At 42.5% G+C, this 21,354-nt stretch overlaps 1 protein-coding gene across 1 annotated transcript in view; it reads right to left on the bottom strand.

Annotated features, from left to right (window-relative positions):
- LOC125940581 (uncharacterized) overlaps positions 1-770 on the bottom strand; it is a 30,922-nt gene extending 30,152 nt beyond the window's left edge. Inside the window, exon 1 of the mRNA XM_049656919.1 lies at positions 583-770. Within this exon, the coding sequence (XP_049512876.1) occupies positions 583-740 (158 nt within the window). The 5' untranslated portion in view covers positions 741-770. The remainder of the gene's footprint in view (positions 1-582) is intronic.
- Between the last annotated feature and the right edge of the window lie 20,584 nt (positions 771-21,354).

A 21,354-nucleotide genomic window follows, 5' to 3' on the forward strand; every position in this document is an offset into this window, starting at 1 on the left:
CTGCAGGCCTCCCTTAACCCTTTAACTGGCAAGATAAGAAAGCCTTGACTAGCTAGAGTGCTATTATTGCTTTAGTTCTTCTTTACTTCGCCCAAATACATACCAATTGAAATAATAAACGGTTTCTCTAAAAACTAAGCGAGATACAGTAGGTCAAAATTATTGTTGTCCAGGTGGTGAAAGGTAAATGTATGGTCCAAAACTAATTGCTGGCACTTGCTTTAGCAAGGTGAATGTGTGTTCTTAACATGTACCTTGATGGTGTAAAGAAATAAGAGCTTGCTTTAAAAAGAAAAATAATCACATTGGCGAAAATATCACCCACACGTGCGCTAAGAAGATAACGACGAATCCTTCTGGTGTTGTGATCAATACATCTGCTACTGCTCACGCTCGACATTTTATTGAATACCACTGTTGAGCAGGTACATAAATAACGGTGAATTGAAAAGCACAGACTATTATTTCGATTTCTCTAGTTTTTGCAGATGCTTTTGTTAGGTCAACAATATTGTTGAGCTACCAGTTAAACGATTAAGCGTGACAGACAGCTGTATTCTCAGACTAAATTCTCAGACTTACCTAACCAGGTGCAGTATGTCCGGCACTATATTATAGCTGTACCCCGCGAGTCCGTCCGTGTCGTAGAAGCTCTTTGGAAGATCCTCCATTTGCGCCGAAACGTTCATTCGTGGATAGGTATCAGTGCTGGAGACTTTCAAAAGGCCGTAGATGGCCATGGCCGCTACGAATGATGTGAGGACGGCTAGTTCCACGAGTTCCCTAAAGGGCGAAGGTGGAATACCATGTAATTGCACGGTAAGCATCGCCAAGTTCTTGCCCTGACGACGAAAAACTTCTCCTAGAGACGTTGAAGAGCACAAGGCCTGTGCACTTCAATCCATGACCTCATCCTATCTTGCCCGACTGCCATAGAATGTAATGGGGATGCTCTCGAGAAAGTCGCGGCGATTTTCACTCCACAACTTTCGTCACACCCGGCTTTGCAGTGTAAATTTCGGTCCAAGTAGCGTGAGGTCATAAAGCACAGTGTACAGGCGTATACTCTCTAGGACACGTTGCGTTGAAGCTGTGGCCCTATATTGGGCATTGAGCAGTGATTATCAGCAAATCGACTGCGCCTTTGCCTCCATTCTCTGCGCCTAAAGCTGCTAACTCACCTTAGCCCTTTTGGTACAATTTGAGGGATAAGAATATGCGGATCTCAAATGGGTTCAATTGTCAGTATGTTCAGTGACAACCATGCGGACCCGAGCAAAGTACGAACGTATGGGTAGCTTACTGTATACTGCAAGTATACAGTAAGCTGTAAGCCTGTAAGCTGTAAGTAAGCCTGTAGAATTATTTGTAAACATGAGATAAATTATAGATTTGAGACTCATAGACAGAGAGAGTTTGTTAGACTGAAAAGTATTTCCGCCACAAAGTTGATTATCTAAATCTAGGCAATTGTGTTTACGTCATTTCCGCTCAGACATTCTGCTACAGTAATCATCATAACCTCTACAATCATTAAACTATTACGGTACACAAAGGACAGGACCCAAAGTTCTTGAATAGTTTGAAATTTCCCAAGGCTAACAGTTCGCTTCTGTAGGATTCTCAGAAACATAAACAATAAAAACAACTTGAGAATTTTTTCAGGTAGCGTTCTAGTTACATTTTAGTTCCCCTTATACAGGGTGTCGCAACTATCATGCACCAACATTTAAAAATATGGTTATGCCAAATAGCTGGACAAACCAATGTAATCTTGTTTGCAGTTGCTTGGAGATGCTCAGAATATTTCTTGCATTACGCTTAATTGCATAATTAGTCTTAAATAACTATTCAACGTCTCAAATGTTATAATGAGATGAAAAGTGTTAATGAGAAAATTGTAGAGCAACATGAAAAACTCCAGATACAGCTTTATGTCGCTGAATACGTGCTACATATAAGTGTTTTTTTTTCTGAGTGTGAAAGAAGCCCGCGACTGGCCGCTCGAGGCACTTTGTGTGTATTTGCAAGCAGGCACTTTGCACGTATTCATATGCACCAAGATTTAAAACTATGATAGTTGGGACACCATGTATAATATATAGTTCAGGTTTCATCTGACTGCACACTCGTTATTTATGCACATAGGAATGGTAGTTTTACAGCTTTTCCGTCCAGTGAAGAAGCATTGAGGTTATGAACGAACAATGATAATTTGAAAGCTGATACCACAAATAAAAAGCAACTAATTGTTAGAGCTATGCATAGGCAATCCGCTGGTGGTTATGGCATTACTTTCAGCGCTTTGAAAATGTAGAGTGTCGCATCTTTTTTTTCCGTTCCGGGTGTTGATTTTTTTTATATACTGACTTGAGATGATCAGGTCGACTGTGCGTTGCGAGAATGTATGCACATAACGTGTAATCTCAAAATGCACCCTCAGATACTTCAAGAGTCAATCATTATTGCTGAATTAAAATTTTTCTTCCTCCTAAGTTAATCCCACGTTGTCTCTGAGATCTACAGATCAGCCTTCCCTAGCTCTTGAAAGTACACCTGTCAAGCTGTGAACTTTCACATTCGTAAAATCGCGTAATCAAGACGCACTCAAGAACAACTGATTTTAGGCTTAATTTCTTACCTGTTTGCCGACAATTAGTTACTTTTTGATAAGCACCTTCTAAAACGAAAAAAAAAACTTTTACGAAGACAGAATAAAAAGGACAGAATAAAAAAAGAGGTTTCTCCCATCCTAACATGAGAATTTAGAGCGAATAAAATAGCACTTGCGTTGAGGTTGCCGAGTTACAGTCTTGCGAATTAATATTTGAAATTATTTGAAATTTACTGCTTGCAGCCGGTAGAACTTATCTTTTACATTTAAATGCTAAATCTTCCAGGAAAACCACCTGAACACACTGCGCATTAGTTAACTCGCAGGAGTGTGCCAAGAAGTAGATAGCCGAGGAACGCAAACTTTGGTGGATCCCGCTGATTCGGAATCTGTGCCGTCGGAGAGTAAAGCTGGCGGCACATCAATATGCAACAAAACCTGAGTGCGCGACCGTGTCTGCCTTCAGCTTGCATCGAACCAGCCGCCATAGCATGTAATCGAACGCGTGACCAGGTTGTGAGCGGCAGAGTGACTGCCGTATGCTCAAAAAGAAAGCGACAGAGAAAAAGAAACGTTTCACGGTGTGCGACGAGCTTCGCTTCTCTAATGCACAGTCCTTGTCAAAAGTGTACGAGTCTTGTTGGCATCCCGTAAGTTTCAACACACTATAGGGATTGAAAACAACTCCCGTACTCAGCAAACACAGATCGCGAGCGTCAGGTTGGCCACGAGAATTGAATCCATAATATACGTGGCGAATGTTCCGCCCAACCCATTTTTTTTACGAAAGCTTTACAATTAGGTCAAACGCTGAGCGCGAGTATACATTCAATCCAAGTAAACTCGCCAGATGCTCCAAATTAGGTCTCTGCACGTTTCGACATCACACATGAACATTTGCAAATTAAAAGCTAGCGTCCCATTGCGCTCTGTTTCTCGCCATTTGTGAATTGAAAGCATTACAAAATAGAAGAAGAATAAAGTATGGTAATTCTTTTCCTTGCTTTTCGTCAGGGGTCCATACGGCTCTCCGCTTACACTACCGCGGGTACCTGCCGGTCCTCCCCTCGTTGACTATAAAAAAGAATGAGACTGACTCGAACGAATCTTTATATATACCGGAAAACGTTTCAGACGTACCGGTTAGGAAGTGCCAGCAGAGGCCAGGCAGACGGGTCATTTCTTTCCGGCGTAGAAGCATCTGATTTCATGGCTTCAGAAAAGCTACGTGGTCTCGTTCTTAACCGTTAATGGTGCATACCCACTATGGGCACAGACCTGCATGCGGGTGGGAAGAGAAAGAAGTAGGAGAGGCAAATACCAAATATCATTTTAAGATTATAAAGTTAACCAATATTCATTAAAAAATGCAATGCACGATAGTAAACATTGGAGCCCATACCTCGCTGTGAGGCTCGCAAATGAAATGTATAAATTTTTATTTGTTATAAAATAAATGGGGACATTATAACAGAACATTTCAACCAAGGGGCAGTGAAGAGTTCGATGTATCTAATATGAATGACGTTATCTTTTATCGATGTTTTTGTTATGGGAACCTTCTAAACTTATCGTACATACCAACACTCTTGAAGCGTTGTTATTGTTTTTGGAGAACTGGCACACACCCTGTTCTGTTTCTTTGATTTTACTAATCGCTGCCAAAATAGTGCTAGCCTGTAAAACGGATATTTAGGCGAATAAGGCAGCAGCAAGAGAGAAAAATATAAGAAAATAATTTTTGGAAAGAGTGCATAGAAGAATATGTGATGCTTTGAAATCGTGGAAGCGTTAAAGATGTATAAAACACTACGGGGTATTGTTAATTATAAATAACACTGACGCAAAGACACATTTGAAGAAATATGCGTTAGGAGTCCTTGCTTAATACGAAATTAATTATTGCTCCAGGTACGTTCCTTAGCCTGACACCCGTTACCGAGGCCGTTATGTACAACACTAGAAAAGGCCCATTTTCAGCTCGTCAAGTGTAAGTTTGTGAATGAGTTTTTTTTTTTTCAATATAACCTTGCAGCATATGGTAAAAAGATATTAAGTATATACGTATACATCAACCCAGCAGATGATGACAAGCCAAAGTAGAACTAAAATATTGTGCGGAAAGAGTTTTTGATGGTCTTCATTCACCTAAACGCTGATACCCACTAACAGGGATTGGCCAATAATTATCACTTCTTCTTTACTTTAAACATCTCTAAAAAAAGCTGAATTTTCCAATATACGCACTATAATAGAATTCATGGGGGAGCATGAGTTGAAAAGGATATATGAATAACGTAGAAATTAAAACAATTTTAAATAATCGCAAGTAGAATTGATACTCGCATTTCTTAACTGCACCGCAGGTGTACTTGCGATTATAGTTTAAGAAAAAAAATGTGTTGACGCGAACATGGTAGCATTATGGGATGTCGCCTCAGCTGCCCGCCAGTCGACTATTGTCTCTCACTACGTTGTCGTCGCTTCCAATGAATGCTTGTTTGACGCCTTCCGTAGTGAACACCTAGATATTGCAAATACCTCTCTACAATTTCGACGTGAACTCCAAGCTCTTGGAAATTTCTCAAAATTGCGCTTACATTTTCCAAGCCTGCTCAGATTGACTTCCACACCTTCCTATGGCCTTTGCGATCTGGGGCACGCCGTAATATCTCGAAGGCCATGGCATCGCTGCTATAGTCACAACAGCTTTAAGGGGAATGTTCGCACGCCATGCGCTGGGCACGTTTGATGCGTCGTTCCCATGGTCGCAACATCTTACCCGCGTCTGTGCAATAGTCACGCGATACTTAACATGGTTTCATAAAGCGTAATGTCGTAGTGTTTTTGCGTAGTACTCGCACTACCATGAGAGCGTAATTTGCGTATGATATTTTTAACCTCTTGTAGCGCGCCTGTTGCCACGATTCCGCGGCGCACATAATATGAACTTATAAATCGCGACGGGACACTTAAGCGAGAGAAATCCTTTTTTTTTTGACATGTTGCGTGCATGGTCATCGAGCGAAAACGCTTGACTTTGCGCATGAGGCGCCCAGCGAGAGTGAACCCTCTAACAACATCATGCCGCTGTATCCATTCAGGTGCATAAATTGCAGTCACCATCTCGGCGATACTGACTGCTTTTCAGGTCCATAAAGTGCAAGACGGCTCTCGTGCCAAGTCTGAGTTATTCAGTGGGAGAACATACTAATATGTTGTCATTGTTTTATGCTGAATGCTTGTTTTATCTTTTTTTTAAACGTGTCTACAAATCCCACCCCGGGTAGAAAATTGTGTGAGTGTAATTTTGGAGGCTCTTGCTTAAGCACATAAGTATGTCTTACGGCAGTTAAAACGATCTTATGCAGGCGAACACTTTCAGTCTATAAGAACGTAACAAATGTTCATAGTCCCCACTCTTCGACGTCAGGTCCGTGGCACGACGTGGCACATAATCACCGTATGATAATGCGGCTATCATTGCCGCCTAAGCAGGTTTTTTTTTTCGAAAACGTTGCGTACCCAAATATTATCGTATAATAATGGAAAAAAGGGTTTCCGTGTTCACTCAGAGGCTGAATTGCAAAGTTATTGAATGCTAATTGCAGGCAAGGTGCCGGACTGGGTTTTCAATGTGGTGGGGTGTATGTTGACTTTTGTTATCAAGGGCGATTTCCTGTTAAGCCTACAATTTCTAAATTGTGTGATAGTACTGAGCAAAGTGCGTCCAATATCTAGATTAGAAAGCCCCACTAATATCGATGATGTGACACGAGTCTGTAAACTATCTTCTAGTTTGTTATAGTGCAGGCAGAAGGACAGAGACAAAGGAAGGCGCATTAGACAAATATGCACTGCGCTAACTTTTAGCAACAGATTTGTTTCTAGTTCTCGCAGGCGTACGAATATGAATACGAATAATGCAATCGCGAAGGACATCGCAGTGGAGGTTCGGCCCTATTAGTAAATTCAAGACTGTCATATAAACGCCGTCTTGACCTCACTTTGTGCACCTCTCTCTGCGAATATGTTTGGTTGGAAGTAGATCAAAGTCACTTTCAATCAAGCAGTAACTTGTTGCCGATCAATCGTAATATAATAATTGCGTCCATCTATCGCTCACCTTCGTCTTCTTATATCGAGTTCTGCAGAGAATTCGAGCAGTTACAGAACAAGTTAATTGACGAGAACAAGGATATTATAATTTGCGGTGACATTAGCATCAATGTAATTGACCCTAACAGTCAGTCATGCTCTGAGTACGTTAGCACTTTTCTTAGTTGTGGATTTTCTTCGCTAATTCATGCTCCAACTCAGTGCGAACAAAATGGTTCTAGCACTTAAATAGATCATATCCTTTCCAGCTTACCTACTGATAATACCACGGCCAGTGCAGTGAACTATGATATAACAGATCATTATCCCATATTTTTTTAGCTCAGGCTCCGTAACATCTAGTCTGTCTATAAAAAACATCAGGTCATTCTTTGATTCAAATAAATTCATTCACCTCATTCGTGCGACTCACTGGACTGACATGTTTCAGGAGCAATGCGCAGAAAAATTTTTTGTATCTTTTTCAGCGAAGATATCAGAGTGCACTAACTTATGCATGAGTAACTTCACCGTGACATGCTGGTTCAGTACACCAAGAAACCCTTGGATTAGTAACAGTTAATTGCGGTCCGTAGTTAAAAAAGACAACCTTCGCAAGAAGCTCAATGCTTAGCCCTTTAATAACACATTGCGTTCACGATTCAAAGCATAATCAAATGTTCTTGCAGCCACCCTAAAATGTGCTAAGCGTAATTACTACGAAAACAAGATTCGACAAAATAGAAACGACACCAGACGAAACTGGCAAGTTAATAAAGAATTTTTAAATACTAGTACCACTGATAATGGCAGATTATGCGTCAGCTACAATTCAGTTAATTTAACCGACCCTAAGGACGTCGCTAACGCTTTCAGTAACCATTTTAGCACTATAGATGATCTACAGCATGAACCACCTTTATACCTAGTTTACCACGCAGTCCCTATTCATTTTACTTACACCCTACAACTTCACAAGAAGTTTGTAGTATCATACTATCACTCAAAACAACTGGTCCTGGCCTTGATATAATCTGACCGTCGAACATTAAGCTTGTGCATAAAGAAATTTCACGGGTACTTGCCGACGTAATAAATAAATAATCTAAAGATGGTGTCTTTCCCAAAAGCCTCAAAATGGGTAAGGTAATCCCAATTTTTAAAAAAGGTAATCGTGAGTGTTAGAATAATTATCGTCCTATTTGCATGTTGTCTTTCTTTAGCAAGTTAATTGAAAACTTCTTCACAAGCGTTTAACTAATTACTTATCCAAATTTAAGCTATTATCTCCTTATTAATTTGGTTGTAGAGAGCATTTGTCAACAAACTTGCACTTATTACGTTTACTGCCAAAATTAAATTAGCTATAGACGAAGGCCTATTAGTCGGTGCTCTCGTTATTTATTTCACTAAAGCGTTCGATACAATTAACCACCCCATCCTGCTCCACAAACTAGAACCTTATGGCATTTCTGGCCTGCCTTTGCAGTTAATTTGTGACTACCTAACAGACCGACCACAAATAGTGCAAGTGAATAGTTCCTTCTCTTCACCTAAAATTATTAATACAGGCATCCCTCAGGGATCAATACTTGGGCCATTGTTATTTTTATCGTTCATTTTAAGAGCACTTAAAATTCAACCGCCATGCCCAATCTCTTTTTCAAAAAAATTCTTTTGGCATTCACGTTATTATCAAATCGCGCTCTTTTTTTCAGCCAAGTATTCTCTTGTCTTCGTATTACGTGTATATTCACAGTCATCTTTCATATTGCCTGTCATCATGGGGTAATACATACTTCACTCATCTCCACCAACTAGAAGCTTTACAAAAGCAAACAGTAAGATTGATGACATTATTTGCATTCATATATGATGTATGATATTTCAGAATATTCCCATAAGGCTGGCTATGCTGAATACGAAGTTGTCGCGGATAGAAAAAGTTTACAATACCTTATGGTTACCTCTAAACAAGTTCCTTGATAATCTAGCTCAGTTGAAAAAATAGCTATTTCTGCTACCTCTGTTCTCGTAATTTTGCTCCAGAACGCGTTCCTCATGCACATTGGCATCCATAATTGAACAGCGTCGGCAGCATCAATTTTACTTAAACTATTCCATGACAACTTGCAGTTATCTAAAACAGCTTGCTTAGACTGTGCACCGATTGCAAACTTGTTATCTCCATTTATGGCGTTATTGTTCGTTTCTTTCTTTTTTTAAAGTTCCGTTTCACCATGTCAAGCATTCTGAAAGCGTTGGATGACGTTACAGTGCTATAAATAGGTTGTTGTGTAGATCGGGCATGGCCCCATATAGCCTACGAACCGTGTACTCATATTTAAACAGTCGCAAGAGGAGTCTGATATAAACACGGAGCGGAAGTCCTGCAGTGAGTTAGTACAGGTACACAGACATGCTGATGCGTAATTTCTGAAAAGTTTAACGCTTAACTAGGACGCCGTCATACCGCTACCGACATACCAAGGGTATTCAGTAATGTTTGCTGATGGGCAAGTTGCTGAAGCATTCTTCGTAATGTTACATCACATATATCAGCAGAAAAAAAAGGAAGAGACAGGACAGTGTGCTACAGCACTAGAGTCTTTCCCCGGCTTTTTACTGCGTGCATACGTACTGCAACAGTAAACTTGTAGCATATATAGTTGGAAGCGCTGGCGGGTGCAACACAGTGAGCGTAAAGCATCGGCAATGTTCACTTTCTGGCGTCGCTGTCACGTGAACTCGCAAAGATGCTAATAAGGGATCCTCATAAAGAGAATACCAGAGATCTCAAGCCCAAATTATAAATATATTGAGTTAAAATATGCCATAGAACACTGTCTGATGAAATCGCCAATCCGCCTAATAATCAAGAAATTTCCAAGCAACCTTGAATTGCCTTTGGAGATCTTTGCATGCATTCAGTTATTCTCTGTGCTTTACATACATACATACATACATACATACATACATACATACATACATACATACATACATACATACATATATACATACATACATACATACATACATACATACATACATACATACATACATACATACATACATACATACATACATACATACATACATGTGCAAATACAGAAAAAGCACGAAGTACCTTCTTCACCCGTTGTAGTTTAGAAGCAATTGCCTATCTTCAAATGCGTAGGCCAGTTTCGCCATTTATCCGGAAAAGCAGTCTCAGTGGCCTCTAAGATTCTTCATCATAGCGCCCGATCTCAAAGGTCATTGTGTCATTATTCTCCTTTGCGCTTCCCTCGATAGATGGCGGAACAAGTCCATTCGTGAGGTGGAAGGAGATTTGGAGTTCTCTGTATAATCAAACAGAGTCACCGAGGGCGCTAACGGTGATTCTCAATAGACGCGATTCTAACTGTGATTCTCCAGAAAACTCGCTTCAATACTTCTGAATATTCTCTCCAATATTGCCAATATTACCATTTTCCCGATACCACAAATACCTCCTAAAAAGAAAATTGACAGTAACGACAAATTACATGAACGAAAAATATCACCGACATTCCTCGTGAACCTGGGTTATATTTTACGTTATTCTGAGCGACTGATGTAATCGTATTTTGACGGATGGTTATGTAAAAACCCTCGTCTACGCGTGAAAGTTGATGCCCATTGAAGAGCCCTGATAGTAAAAATCACCCTTGAGCACCTCGAATACAGCATCTTTACAGCCTCAGCACCGTCTGGGGTGTAAAATATCCCCGATAGTATGCTTCTTGATATTACGTACAAAGGCGAGCCATGCAAGAACTACAGGAATTTCAATGAAATTGAAAAAAAAAAGCAAACAGATAAGGTGGCCTTTACTAAGTCAAGAAGTGTACTGGTGGATAATATGAATGATTTAACATAATTATTGAACCAACATAAGTTTTCTTTTGCAAACTAAAAAAATATTTCTTGTAGGACACCGAAAGCTCCAAACAAGATAGGACTTTATGCATTTTTTCCCTAATGCGCGTTTTACCAGAGTTGTTGCGTTTGGCCACTTAGGTCAGTTATATTTCAACTTTGGTTTCCCTGGGCGACTTGATGTACTCATAGCAGTAGTGCAGGCTTTCGATGCAGAACATGCTCTACAACTACAGGGAACATCGAATTAGGCTCATCAGCTATGACTTCTTTCTGCTGAAGACGAGGCTGCGAGTACAATTATCGGCAGCGGTGGCCGCATTCTCCGCCCAGACTCACGGGAGATTGAACGAGACACACAAAGAAGCGTGAAACACTTCATTGTTATGCAGGTTCATCTGAAGTCCCGGAATCGACTTGTTACTTTTATAAGTGGTCAACTCGAGTAATAAGTCAACGTGAAATACATACGTATTACTCAAGCTTCGACTCATCAGGTAATATTCTTTCTTTTCCTTTTTCGCAGAAAGGAGGCTCCTTTATTTCTCAGAGTTCTAAAAATAAAACCTAACAAATCATTTTTTTACATATTCATCAAAATTTTGGGAGGCGGGTATGACACTAGACATTAGAGAAGAAAGTTTAAAGGGACGCCAAAGAGGCTAATAAAGTATTTCTCGAAAACTCTGTTTATTTCTCTCTTCTCTCTCTCTGTATCGATAGATACTAGGGTCTATAATTCTATAAATATGAAACTTTATGTATTGATTCAGTGTATGATTTTATGGGTATTGGTAGTGTATGATTGAATGTCTTGATTTTATTAGCGGCAATAAAAGTATTATTATTATTATTATTATTATTATTATTATTATTATTATTATTATTATTATTATTATTATTATTATTATTATTATTATTATATCGATAATTGGCCTTCACAAGACAAAAATGTCCAGGGTTGGAATTTCTGAATGTCATGCGTAAGCACAAGCAACCGTGCGCCCATGTAACGCCACAGATTTCAAACTATATTTTCGTGTATGGACCGCTGTTGTTCAATAGATGTGCTAGAAACTTGCTAAGTTCGGTCCTTGGCTCTTTTAGAGCATAATGTAGTCCGTAATTATTGATAGAGGCAAACAAAGGGTGCCGTCAAAATGCCTGACGTCACGGCTTGCTGGGGCTGGAAATTGAAAGCATCATCAGCACAACGTCTCTCGTTTTCACTTGCAATTTTATTATTTGTTTTTGGGTTAAGTTTGGCGCCTTTTAAGAAAAGTGGCATTTTTTAAAGTTTTATATTGTAAAACTGTAATTTACTAATACAGCTGAAACAAGTTCTTCTTTCTGGTGTCCTTCAAGAACAAATGCAAGATAAGCAGTAGTCATATCGAGGAATATCGATGACTTGAACATAGCGAACAGTGCTGAAGTCGGAAAAAATATTTACGCGAACAGGATAGTGGTTCTGTCCTATTTGTGCATTGGATTTCCCGTCGTGCGCGTTCGCCGTACTGAGCGAAAGCCAGCTGTGTCAAGTTCGAGCACATAAGCAAACAAAGGGTGCCGTCAAAATGCCTGACGTCACGGCTTGCTGGGGCTGGAAATTGAAAGCATCATCAGCACAACGTCTCTCGTTTTCACTTGCAATTTTTTTTATGCTTGAAATATTGAGGCTGGGGATGGAAAAATGGTTCGTTGTTAGCGTTCCATTTTCCGCCACACAAAATTATCAGTTTCGTGGGAATATAAATGCAATGCAATTTGATGCTTTTCTATCACAGAAAGCTTAATATGAGTTCTTATATACTTTGTTTCTCAATGTCTATTACCATATATGACAGCTCCCACATGCTATAGTTTACCCATCTGTATATATATATATATATATCTTCGCACAGAGATAATAGTAATAAGGTCGGCATTAACACATGTTCCTGGAACAATCAAAGCCATGCAAGACTCAATCAATTTTCGTGAATTATTAGCTAAAGCTTCATAACCAAGCATTTCATCTACAACCAACAAATCCACCCAAGACTGTTTTTGTCTATCATTAGCTAGCATTGTAAACCAGGATTTCCGTGTACAACCAAGAATTTCATGCAACACATTGTTATCCGGAATTATTAGTTACAATGTATAATGAAGAACTCAACCTGTGTTTTAGAATCCAATCAATGGCTTCTTTATTGCTTTCGGACCTTGAAGCTATGAATAGAAGAAAAAAGTCAATTAAAAAGTTTGTGGCCATTCCGTATATGTTCACTACATAGGTTTCATATGAAACTAGTGGTTCTAAGGAGGAGATCATGTGTAAGTAGCTGTTCTAAACATTTGCACAAAGAGAGAATAAGAATTAAAAGCGCACCGAGCATTTTCCCGGCTTGAACCTTAATGCTTGATTTGAATAAAATCTTGCCGAAGGGCGAGGATATGTCGATCTCTTCAGATTTGCTGAGTGTTCTGCGATTATATTGGTAGACGGTTAATTAAAACGCACCTTTCTTGCTCGGCGAATCTCCAACCAAATAATCTTGTCTGCGGCCAAGCTTTTGGGTGAGCAAGCATTGGTCTTACATTAAAGTGTTTAAATTTTGTCGCACCGATATTTCTGCGACATGAACTTAAGCGCTTACTGCACCTTTACTCACACAGTTTAAGCAACCATTGTGTAGAATACCTCACAGGCTGCGAATTTTCAACTCAATTTCGCTTAGATAGCAACGTCCTGTGTTTGGCGCCTTAGAGTCCTAACTAGCAGCTGTGCCAGAAAAATCCGACTGCTTAGTAAAATGTTCTGGAATTTAAGTAGGCATAATCCGCCATTTATGAAGCGCCAAAGCAACGGAGTTATCTGTCGTTCAGAGGATTTCTGTCAACGTTGCTCTGTTTATCGCGACAGCTATCGGCTCTGCCGTTGCCATGCTGTTACAATGTCAACGATGCTCACGTGGCGTGTGCGTTGAGGGTTAGGAGAGTCCCAAGGACGCGATAGAGGAACAGTTCACTTGGCTTCACTAACGAAAAAGCGATGAGTGCATTCAAACCGTGCTACGTTTAGTAGGCTCTGTGCCAGAGACAGGGCAGCTTACAGCCTTCCTCTGCTCACACGTGAGTTGAACTCACGAACCCTAGCGTTCCTTCTCGAGCACCTGTGTGTATACTTACTACACCATGCTTCATATACAATCGTTTGAGCGGAACGACGGCACACTTCATGCTACAAATGTTGATGATTTTCCTTCGCGGGCTCATTTCGCTTAGCATCAAGATGGAACGCCTGTGATGCAAATGGTATACAGGTTGTCCCAGTTAACGTTAGCTAAGCTGTTCAACAACAAGAAAATATTTTTTTAAACACGGTGCAAGAACGATTGTAAAACCTACGGTGTTCGGTTGTCAGAATGCTGACGACAAAGCAGTGTAGGTCGTATAATTGTATCGTGCACCGAGTGTTTTTATATTTATTTTGTAGAACACTTTAGCTGACCTGAAGTGAAGGCGCGAAAATGACGACGGGCGAAGAGAGAGCACACACACACACACACACACACAGGGCGCCACTTCCAACAATGTTTAATCAGAAAAGAACGCCACTAATTTATACAGGGAGCGCAATCAGTTTCTCAGTGCGCATTCGCGTTCAGGTAAAGTAGTTCTTTGCGTGATAGAGATATTGAGGCAACACTTACGCACTTATCACCTGCCTCAATGATCCTTTTGGCCTCAATTATTAAACAAACCCATTTGTCACGGCTTCTGGCAACCACAGCGCAGGCGTAGAAGTCTGGCTTACATTTGCAGTCTCTACAATGAATTGCCAGGTGGCCCTCTCTCCCAATCTTGACTTTGTTATTGTTCTGCCTCAGCCTGTCATTCAGGCACTGCTCAGTTTGGCCCACGTACTTTCTACCGCAATCTAAAGGAATTTCGGAAACTACTCCTGCCTGACAATCTACGTACTTGTTGTCGTGTTTTCTGACACAGGCCGGTGCCTTGCGGAAAAAAGGGTTAGTCATTCTACAGAGCTTGGAAAGCTTGCACGGGGCAGAAAACACAACATTTACGTTAGCTCGCTTGGCAAGCTTTTTCAAATTGTGCGACATGCGGTGTATGTAAGGTATGACGGCTACCTTTTCTTTTTCGCGAGGTGGCTCCTGGTCCAGTTGGCGTGTTCGGGACTTCTTCAGGATTGTTTCCGCTACGGAAACTAGAACAGGCTGCGGGTAGCCTGACTCTTCCAGTCGGTCAATCTGCTTAAGAAAACTTGCCGCAGCTCGATGTGAACAGGACTTCTTAAAAACATTCAGCAGGCACATGTTAGCAATGCTTCGTTTAACTAGCTTTGAGTGAGAGTTACTAAAAGGTAACAGAGGTTTACTAGCCCGAAGTTCATACTGCCAACAGACGTGGTTACTTGCTAAAAACAATCGAAGATCTAAAAACCTAATGGAGGAATCTACTGAAAGTTCGTGGGTCACTTCTATGGGAGATAAAGTCGGCCTGAAGGTTGTCAATGTTTGACTAACGACCAAGTCGGCGTCAATGAAATTCTTATCTACGAACTTTCGGTAGATTTCTCCATCAGGTTTTTGATGGAGGAATTGGTTGATGGAGTTGACGGTTTTGATGGAGGAAATGGTTGATGCGAATCAAAAGCTGCCTGGCGTGCTCCGTCGTGCCAATATGCCACAGCCGCGTACTGTCAGAACGCCGTCTGTGTTGAGCGTCATGCTAAACTTTGAATTCCTTTGAGTGATTCTCCCTTCACTTGAAACTGTCCCGATTTTACTCTCATGTGCATGCTTTTCAGCGGGCTGGCAATAAACTCACTGGTATGGGCCACAGCGTCCTAAGCTGCCTTCAGTAAGAGAACTCAGTCTTCGAAGTACGATCTACAACCACAGTGGTTGCGTCCCTTCAAACAGCTCCGCCCTAAAGCAGCATCGCGAACTAACATGAACGCCCATGCTTTGTCGATTACTCTACTAATTAACGTACGCGCGGAAGCGCCCCCAGAATTCCGCCCCATGAGCTACCTTCGCGTGATGTCGATATTACCGAGTCGAGTTGGCTTGCCAAGCCGAAGTCCAGTCGTAGGTTTCTAGTAAACGCTGGTGGGTCGGGCCATGAGAGTGTAGAGGTGAGTTTGATCAAACAAATTTCAAGAGCTAACTCAACTCGCCTAAGCCGCTTAGATACGTGCAAACGGATCAATATAATGAATGTAAACATGATCAGTTTGGGTTAGGTGAACTCGACTTCCGACTCTACCCACTCGCGTTGTTATTCAGGTACACGTAGCCAGGGATGGCACTGACGTTGGGTGAGCCTAGTTCCTCAGAGACAGTGGTAATGAAGGGCACACAAAACAGCTCTAAAGAAACCAAGTTTACTCTACGATTGTTTTTGCATTCCACCCCAATAGGAAAGTCGTTAACGTGGGTGCGAACCAAAACCGCGACCTCATGCCCTGCAGCAAAACCCATAGCCACTGAGTCACCCTCGTGGGTAAAAGCTCCAGCAACCTCTGTTTGCGCAAGGTGCAGTTACTAGAGCACTGCACGGGCCGATTTTTTTCAGCCCGGCCCGGGCCCGTTTTTACGTTGGGCTGTCTACCCGAGCCCGATCAAAACTTTTATAGCGCGACTCGGGCCCGGACTGGAAATAATCTACGTTTCCCGCCCGGCCCGGCCCACTACCCCTTTACCTTAGGCCCGAGCCCGGCCCGAGCCTGGCTCGAAACCGGCCCGAACCCAGCCCGAGACCGAAAAATATATGTTTTTCAGAGTTGAGACGCCCGAGAATAACTCGCTGCACGTTACATGCACACCACCAGAAAGCCCGAGCCCGGCCCGGTCCCGCGTCAAAAAAACCCGAGCTCGGCCCGGGCCCAGGTCAAAAAGCACACGCCGGGCCCGAGCCCGGCCCGAGCCCGAGAAAAAACTGCTCTACCGGGCCGGGACCGGGCTTTCGGGTAAGCCCGAGCCCGTGCAGTGCTCTAGCAGTTACCACTTTACCGCTGAGAAGAACACTTTAATTTGGCGCTGTGAATTTGCTTGTGCTAGCTGCAAATGTCTCCTGAGCCATGGCCAATGCACGGCACTGGAGGACGATTGATAAGAATAGAACTTGAAGTAAGCAAATTGGTGACATTATTCACAACACTGTTCTACAGGAGATATATGCGACCGGTTCGGTCACTGCTCCTGCAATCGATATCATTTGCGTCAGCAGTCGCGGCCAAGCCAACAACTCAATTCATTGGCCTTGTATCTGCAGGCTAGGGCTACTGCTAAGTGCAGGCTAGTGCTAAGTGCTAAGGACCCCCGGTGGTTCCTGGCGATTTGGAATTTCGCGGAGCCTACCTGCACCTGCATGGGCGATATATGTACAACTCGCCTCGTAATCAATTGTGGTCATTGACGCTGATACAAATCCTGCGTAGCCAGCAGGTCTCATTCGTGGAGTTGTTCATAAATGTTCCCGGCTCCATTATTTGCAGCACCAGTTGTGGCGAAGCGAACATCTGATTATGCCACAATCCCTTTATCTTCTGGCCGGTCCTGACTTTATCTCAGTTTTGTCCTCCTTTTTAAATTCTGTCTTTTTCTTTAACTTTGCCGCGACTGCTGCTGCTGCTGAGCTATTAGCAACATTGGCTAATATTGGAGTGGATTGACAGATCCGTTCCAATGTCGAAATGTCCAGAAAGATCCAGTCTCTTGAAACCATGTGTAACGCTAGATTTAGTACCTGCTTCAATAATTACAGGACAAAGGAGGCAACTACCCAATCGTAGCAATTGCTACAAAGGAAACCCATACGGGTTCCTCGCAAGGAAAGCTTCGTAGTTGCCGTAGTAAACAAATGTATATATATTGGCTTCAGGGAAAGCTTAAAGGCCGAAGTCTTCAAGGACAGACCTGGCTTTGCAGAACAGTATAGTTTGCGTCTGGGCAATAAACGCGATGCATGTGAAACACGCTCTTGCTAATTTCAGGCAACGACATCATGACAACGTCAAAATTAGACCCTAGGAAATCGATGGCGGAGCGTACACTTTACGTAAAGATCAGCAATTTCTTAACAAAGGGAATTAACTTATCACTCAAGAAATGAGATTGTGCTGCCATTTCCTAGTAAAGTGGGGAAGTAAAGGTATGCCCTATTTCTCCTTGGGGACTCATCGATTGGTGTTTGGCTCGTCCACAAGTTCGACTCTCGGTACCAGGGATTCGAACGAGTCCCCAGCTCTCAAGCAGCTATCTCTCCTCATGCTGCACGAGACATACAAGGACCATTTTCACATTTACACTGATGGCTCGACAACTCTTGACGGATCTACAGGGGTTGTGATCTTCCCCGCAAAAGCTGTGACCCTTCAGTTTCAGACTTCTCACCGGACAACGTCGACTGCGGCGGAGCTTGCTGCACTTCGCTGCGCCCTTCACATTATTCACGAAGACTTACCACGAAGATGGAGCATATTTACAGATTCAAAGGCCACCCTGCATTGTCTGCTATCCGCTCTACGTCGTGGACACCAAGACCAACTTGTGCTGGAAATAAGGCACCTTTGTCACCAACTAGCAAAAAAAGGACATGACATCACTTTTCAGTGGCTCCCAGGCCACTGCGGCATCATGGGCAACGAACAGGCCGATGAAGCTGCGAGGAGGGCTCACGAAAATGCTGTGAAGGAACCCATCCCGCTATCAAGAGCTGATGCAGTAACAAAGCTTCGCATAATCGCGCGTGATTCCACACGAGCCATGTGGAGCACACCTGGTTTCCAACATACTCGACTTCATCGCCTCGACCCATCCCTCCGACTACGCATTCCATCTGGACTTCCTCGAATCAAGACAGCCGCTCTCTGCCGAGTGTGGCTTGGAGTATCCTTTACGAATGCTTTTGCTTGTCGCATCGGAATGGCTGACAGTGCTGCCTGTGATACTTGCGGCAGCGAGGAAACAGTCCAACATATCCTGTGTCATTGTCCCTGCTACAGCTCCCAGAGACAGTCGCTCGTAACGGAGTTGGCACGCCTCGACGACCGGCCGCTTTCTGAGCAGACGATTTTAGAATGCCGACTGATACGGTTTTCACAGCAGAAGGCGACGAGGGCGCTACTGAAGTTCCTCCGGTCAAGCGACCTGTTTGAACGACTGTTACGCTCCTGAGTTCCTTTGTGTGTGTGTGTTTTTTTTATCTCCCTCTCTAAGTGTGTGCATTTTTCTTTATCTTTCTGTCTCGCCTTACCCCTTCCCCAGTGTAGGGTAGCAAACTGGATATTTACCTTCCGATTAACATCCCTGCCTTTCGCATCTCATTTATCTCTCTCTCTCATTCGTGTTAGGATTTTGGTCAGTGCGCTGGTCTTCCGTACGGAATATCCAAGACGTTCCAAGACGCAGCGTCCCGCTATTGTGCGTAGTAGTCTTTCCTTCTGGCTTACCAGGTGGGCCTCTATGATTTCCCGTGCGTTGTTGTACACCCCTGTCTCCTCGAGGCGAAAACTATCGCCTTTCACGAAGAACACTACCCCCACCTCATAATGCTCAGACGCGAGAGGAAGCCGTAATATGGCGAAAACTCCATACAAACACATATCCACATTTGAGTATTTACCACGCCATACACCCTGCGCTGTATTCCCATAAATATCCACACTGTGATCAATGTGCAACACTTTACCACATGGTATGGGCTTGCGCAAACACACCACAGCTAACACCCATAACACACCCCACCACACGGCAATGGGAGGCAGCGCTGTCCAGCTCCGACTCGACGGACCAGCTCAACCTGGTCAACCGAGCGAGAAGGGCAGCTAAGGCCGCTGCACTCCTGGACTGAGGGGACCACCCACTGCAGAGCGGAGGAGCTACCTACGCTCACGTGCTCTTTTTATTAAAGTTTATTCTCTCTCTCTCTCATCGATTGTATTCACCCCACATTAGGAATTTCCATCCAAAAGCTAATCATTTCGCGCTCGTTTTTTGTCTAGTAAGGCAAACTTCAATGTTGTTCAAGAACCGCGCATGGCAACAATTCAGAAGTCTTAAATTGGATATTCTGGGTATATGTGTGAGATAATGAGTCTCCCGAAACCAAATGGCGCAATGAATCATGAAGGCCCATCGTGGGCTGCATTACCATCACGGACCATACAGGAGTCTGATACAGGTAGCAGCAATGGCGTGGCCCAGGTGCTCACTCTTTGCAGGGGCAGAATGAGAGCGCACACGTTGGCACCGGAAAAATGGGGAGCCCATTGCGGATGGGGCGATATTTATGTGAAATACTAATTGATATTCTACCCCAAAATGCTGTATTCAAATGCCCTTGCCTTGACGAACGAAAAAGAAAAGGTGGTCCTCTATGTGAAGAAAAATGTCAAACTAAAGCTCAAAAGACAAATAGCAGGATATGCCGTATTGCCTATGCACCAAGTAAGCGCATCTAGGCATAGTTGTAGTTATTGTCCTCGCTTCTAGTTTCTGTTTCTTATCAGTATGCGTGGCTTTGCTTTCACCTGCCGATCTCAAGTGATCCTTATCTAATAAGGGTGCGCAGTCGTTCACTTTTTTGCTAAGAGTCTTCGACACAATCATGACAGTTTATCCGACTTCACTACCTCTCTTTCTCGTTCCGCAACGTAGTAGTCTCAGCGATGTACAATTTTGTAGGTTGTAGCTTTGGAGTGTACATTTTATGGATTGTGTGCTCAGGACGTGACGGCGCGTATCATTTCACATCTCGTCAATCCATCGGAAGTACCATCAGCTAGGCTCTCCAAATTTCATTAGGGACTCCTCCGCCACCACCCTCTTCTCCATCATGCAACTTCACCATCGCATCTGAGACAGACAAATTAATACGTTATGCAGCTGCGATCTACTGAACCCAACCTAATGGAATTTAGGAGCAAGATGGAGTGCTTGAAAAATTTTGCTCGCTTCCCATAATCACAACCGTAGTACTCCTCATAAGAACAACCATAGTTATGACAGTCTCTAGAAAGAAAAAATTGTTCCAACCACACTTACTACACTGATAATTATGAACTTAAAATAGTTGAGCAGCATCAGTACCTTGGCTTGATTTTCACGAATGAATGATCTTCCAGCGAATGATCTTCGCTGGAATGACCACAGTGTTCTAAGGCCAGAAAGTTCCTCTAGTGTCTAAGGCGTAATTTTCCGTTTGTGACGCAAGAAAAAAAATGTTTTGAGTATCAAACACTAATAAGAGAAATAATTGAATATGCAAATGTAGTCTATGATACTTTATCTGCTACAAACATCAAAAATTTTAAAAAAATCTAGCGTGTAGCAGGCAGATTTATATTCAATAAATACCGGCATTCAGACTTCCTTTCTCTACGGTGTGTAATTGCAGACCTACCCACATAACAGGGTAGGACTAAATACGAAACGCTGAAATATCTTTATCTTATTGTTAATCATCAAGTTCATATAGTATGCGCCGACTATATTGAAATTCTTAGCATTGAGACCTCTGGGCACCGCCATTCCATGTTAATTTGTATTCCTGCTGTTCATAATGACTGTTTTAAGTACAGCTTCTTTCCAAGAGCTATAAGCGAATGGAATTCTCTGTCCGAAGAAGCTGTCTCATTCTCATCAACTGATTCATTCATAAAACACATTGTCGACATCCTGCTAGCCGACAGCCTGCAGAGCTAAAAGAATTCTTTTCCCTATATG

The sequence above is a fragment of the Dermacentor silvarum genome, chromosome 10 (genome assembly GCF_013339745.2).
Source record: "Dermacentor silvarum isolate Dsil-2018 chromosome 10, BIME_Dsil_1.4, whole genome shotgun sequence".
Taxonomy (NCBI): domain Eukaryota; kingdom Metazoa; phylum Arthropoda; class Arachnida; order Ixodida; family Ixodidae; genus Dermacentor; species Dermacentor silvarum.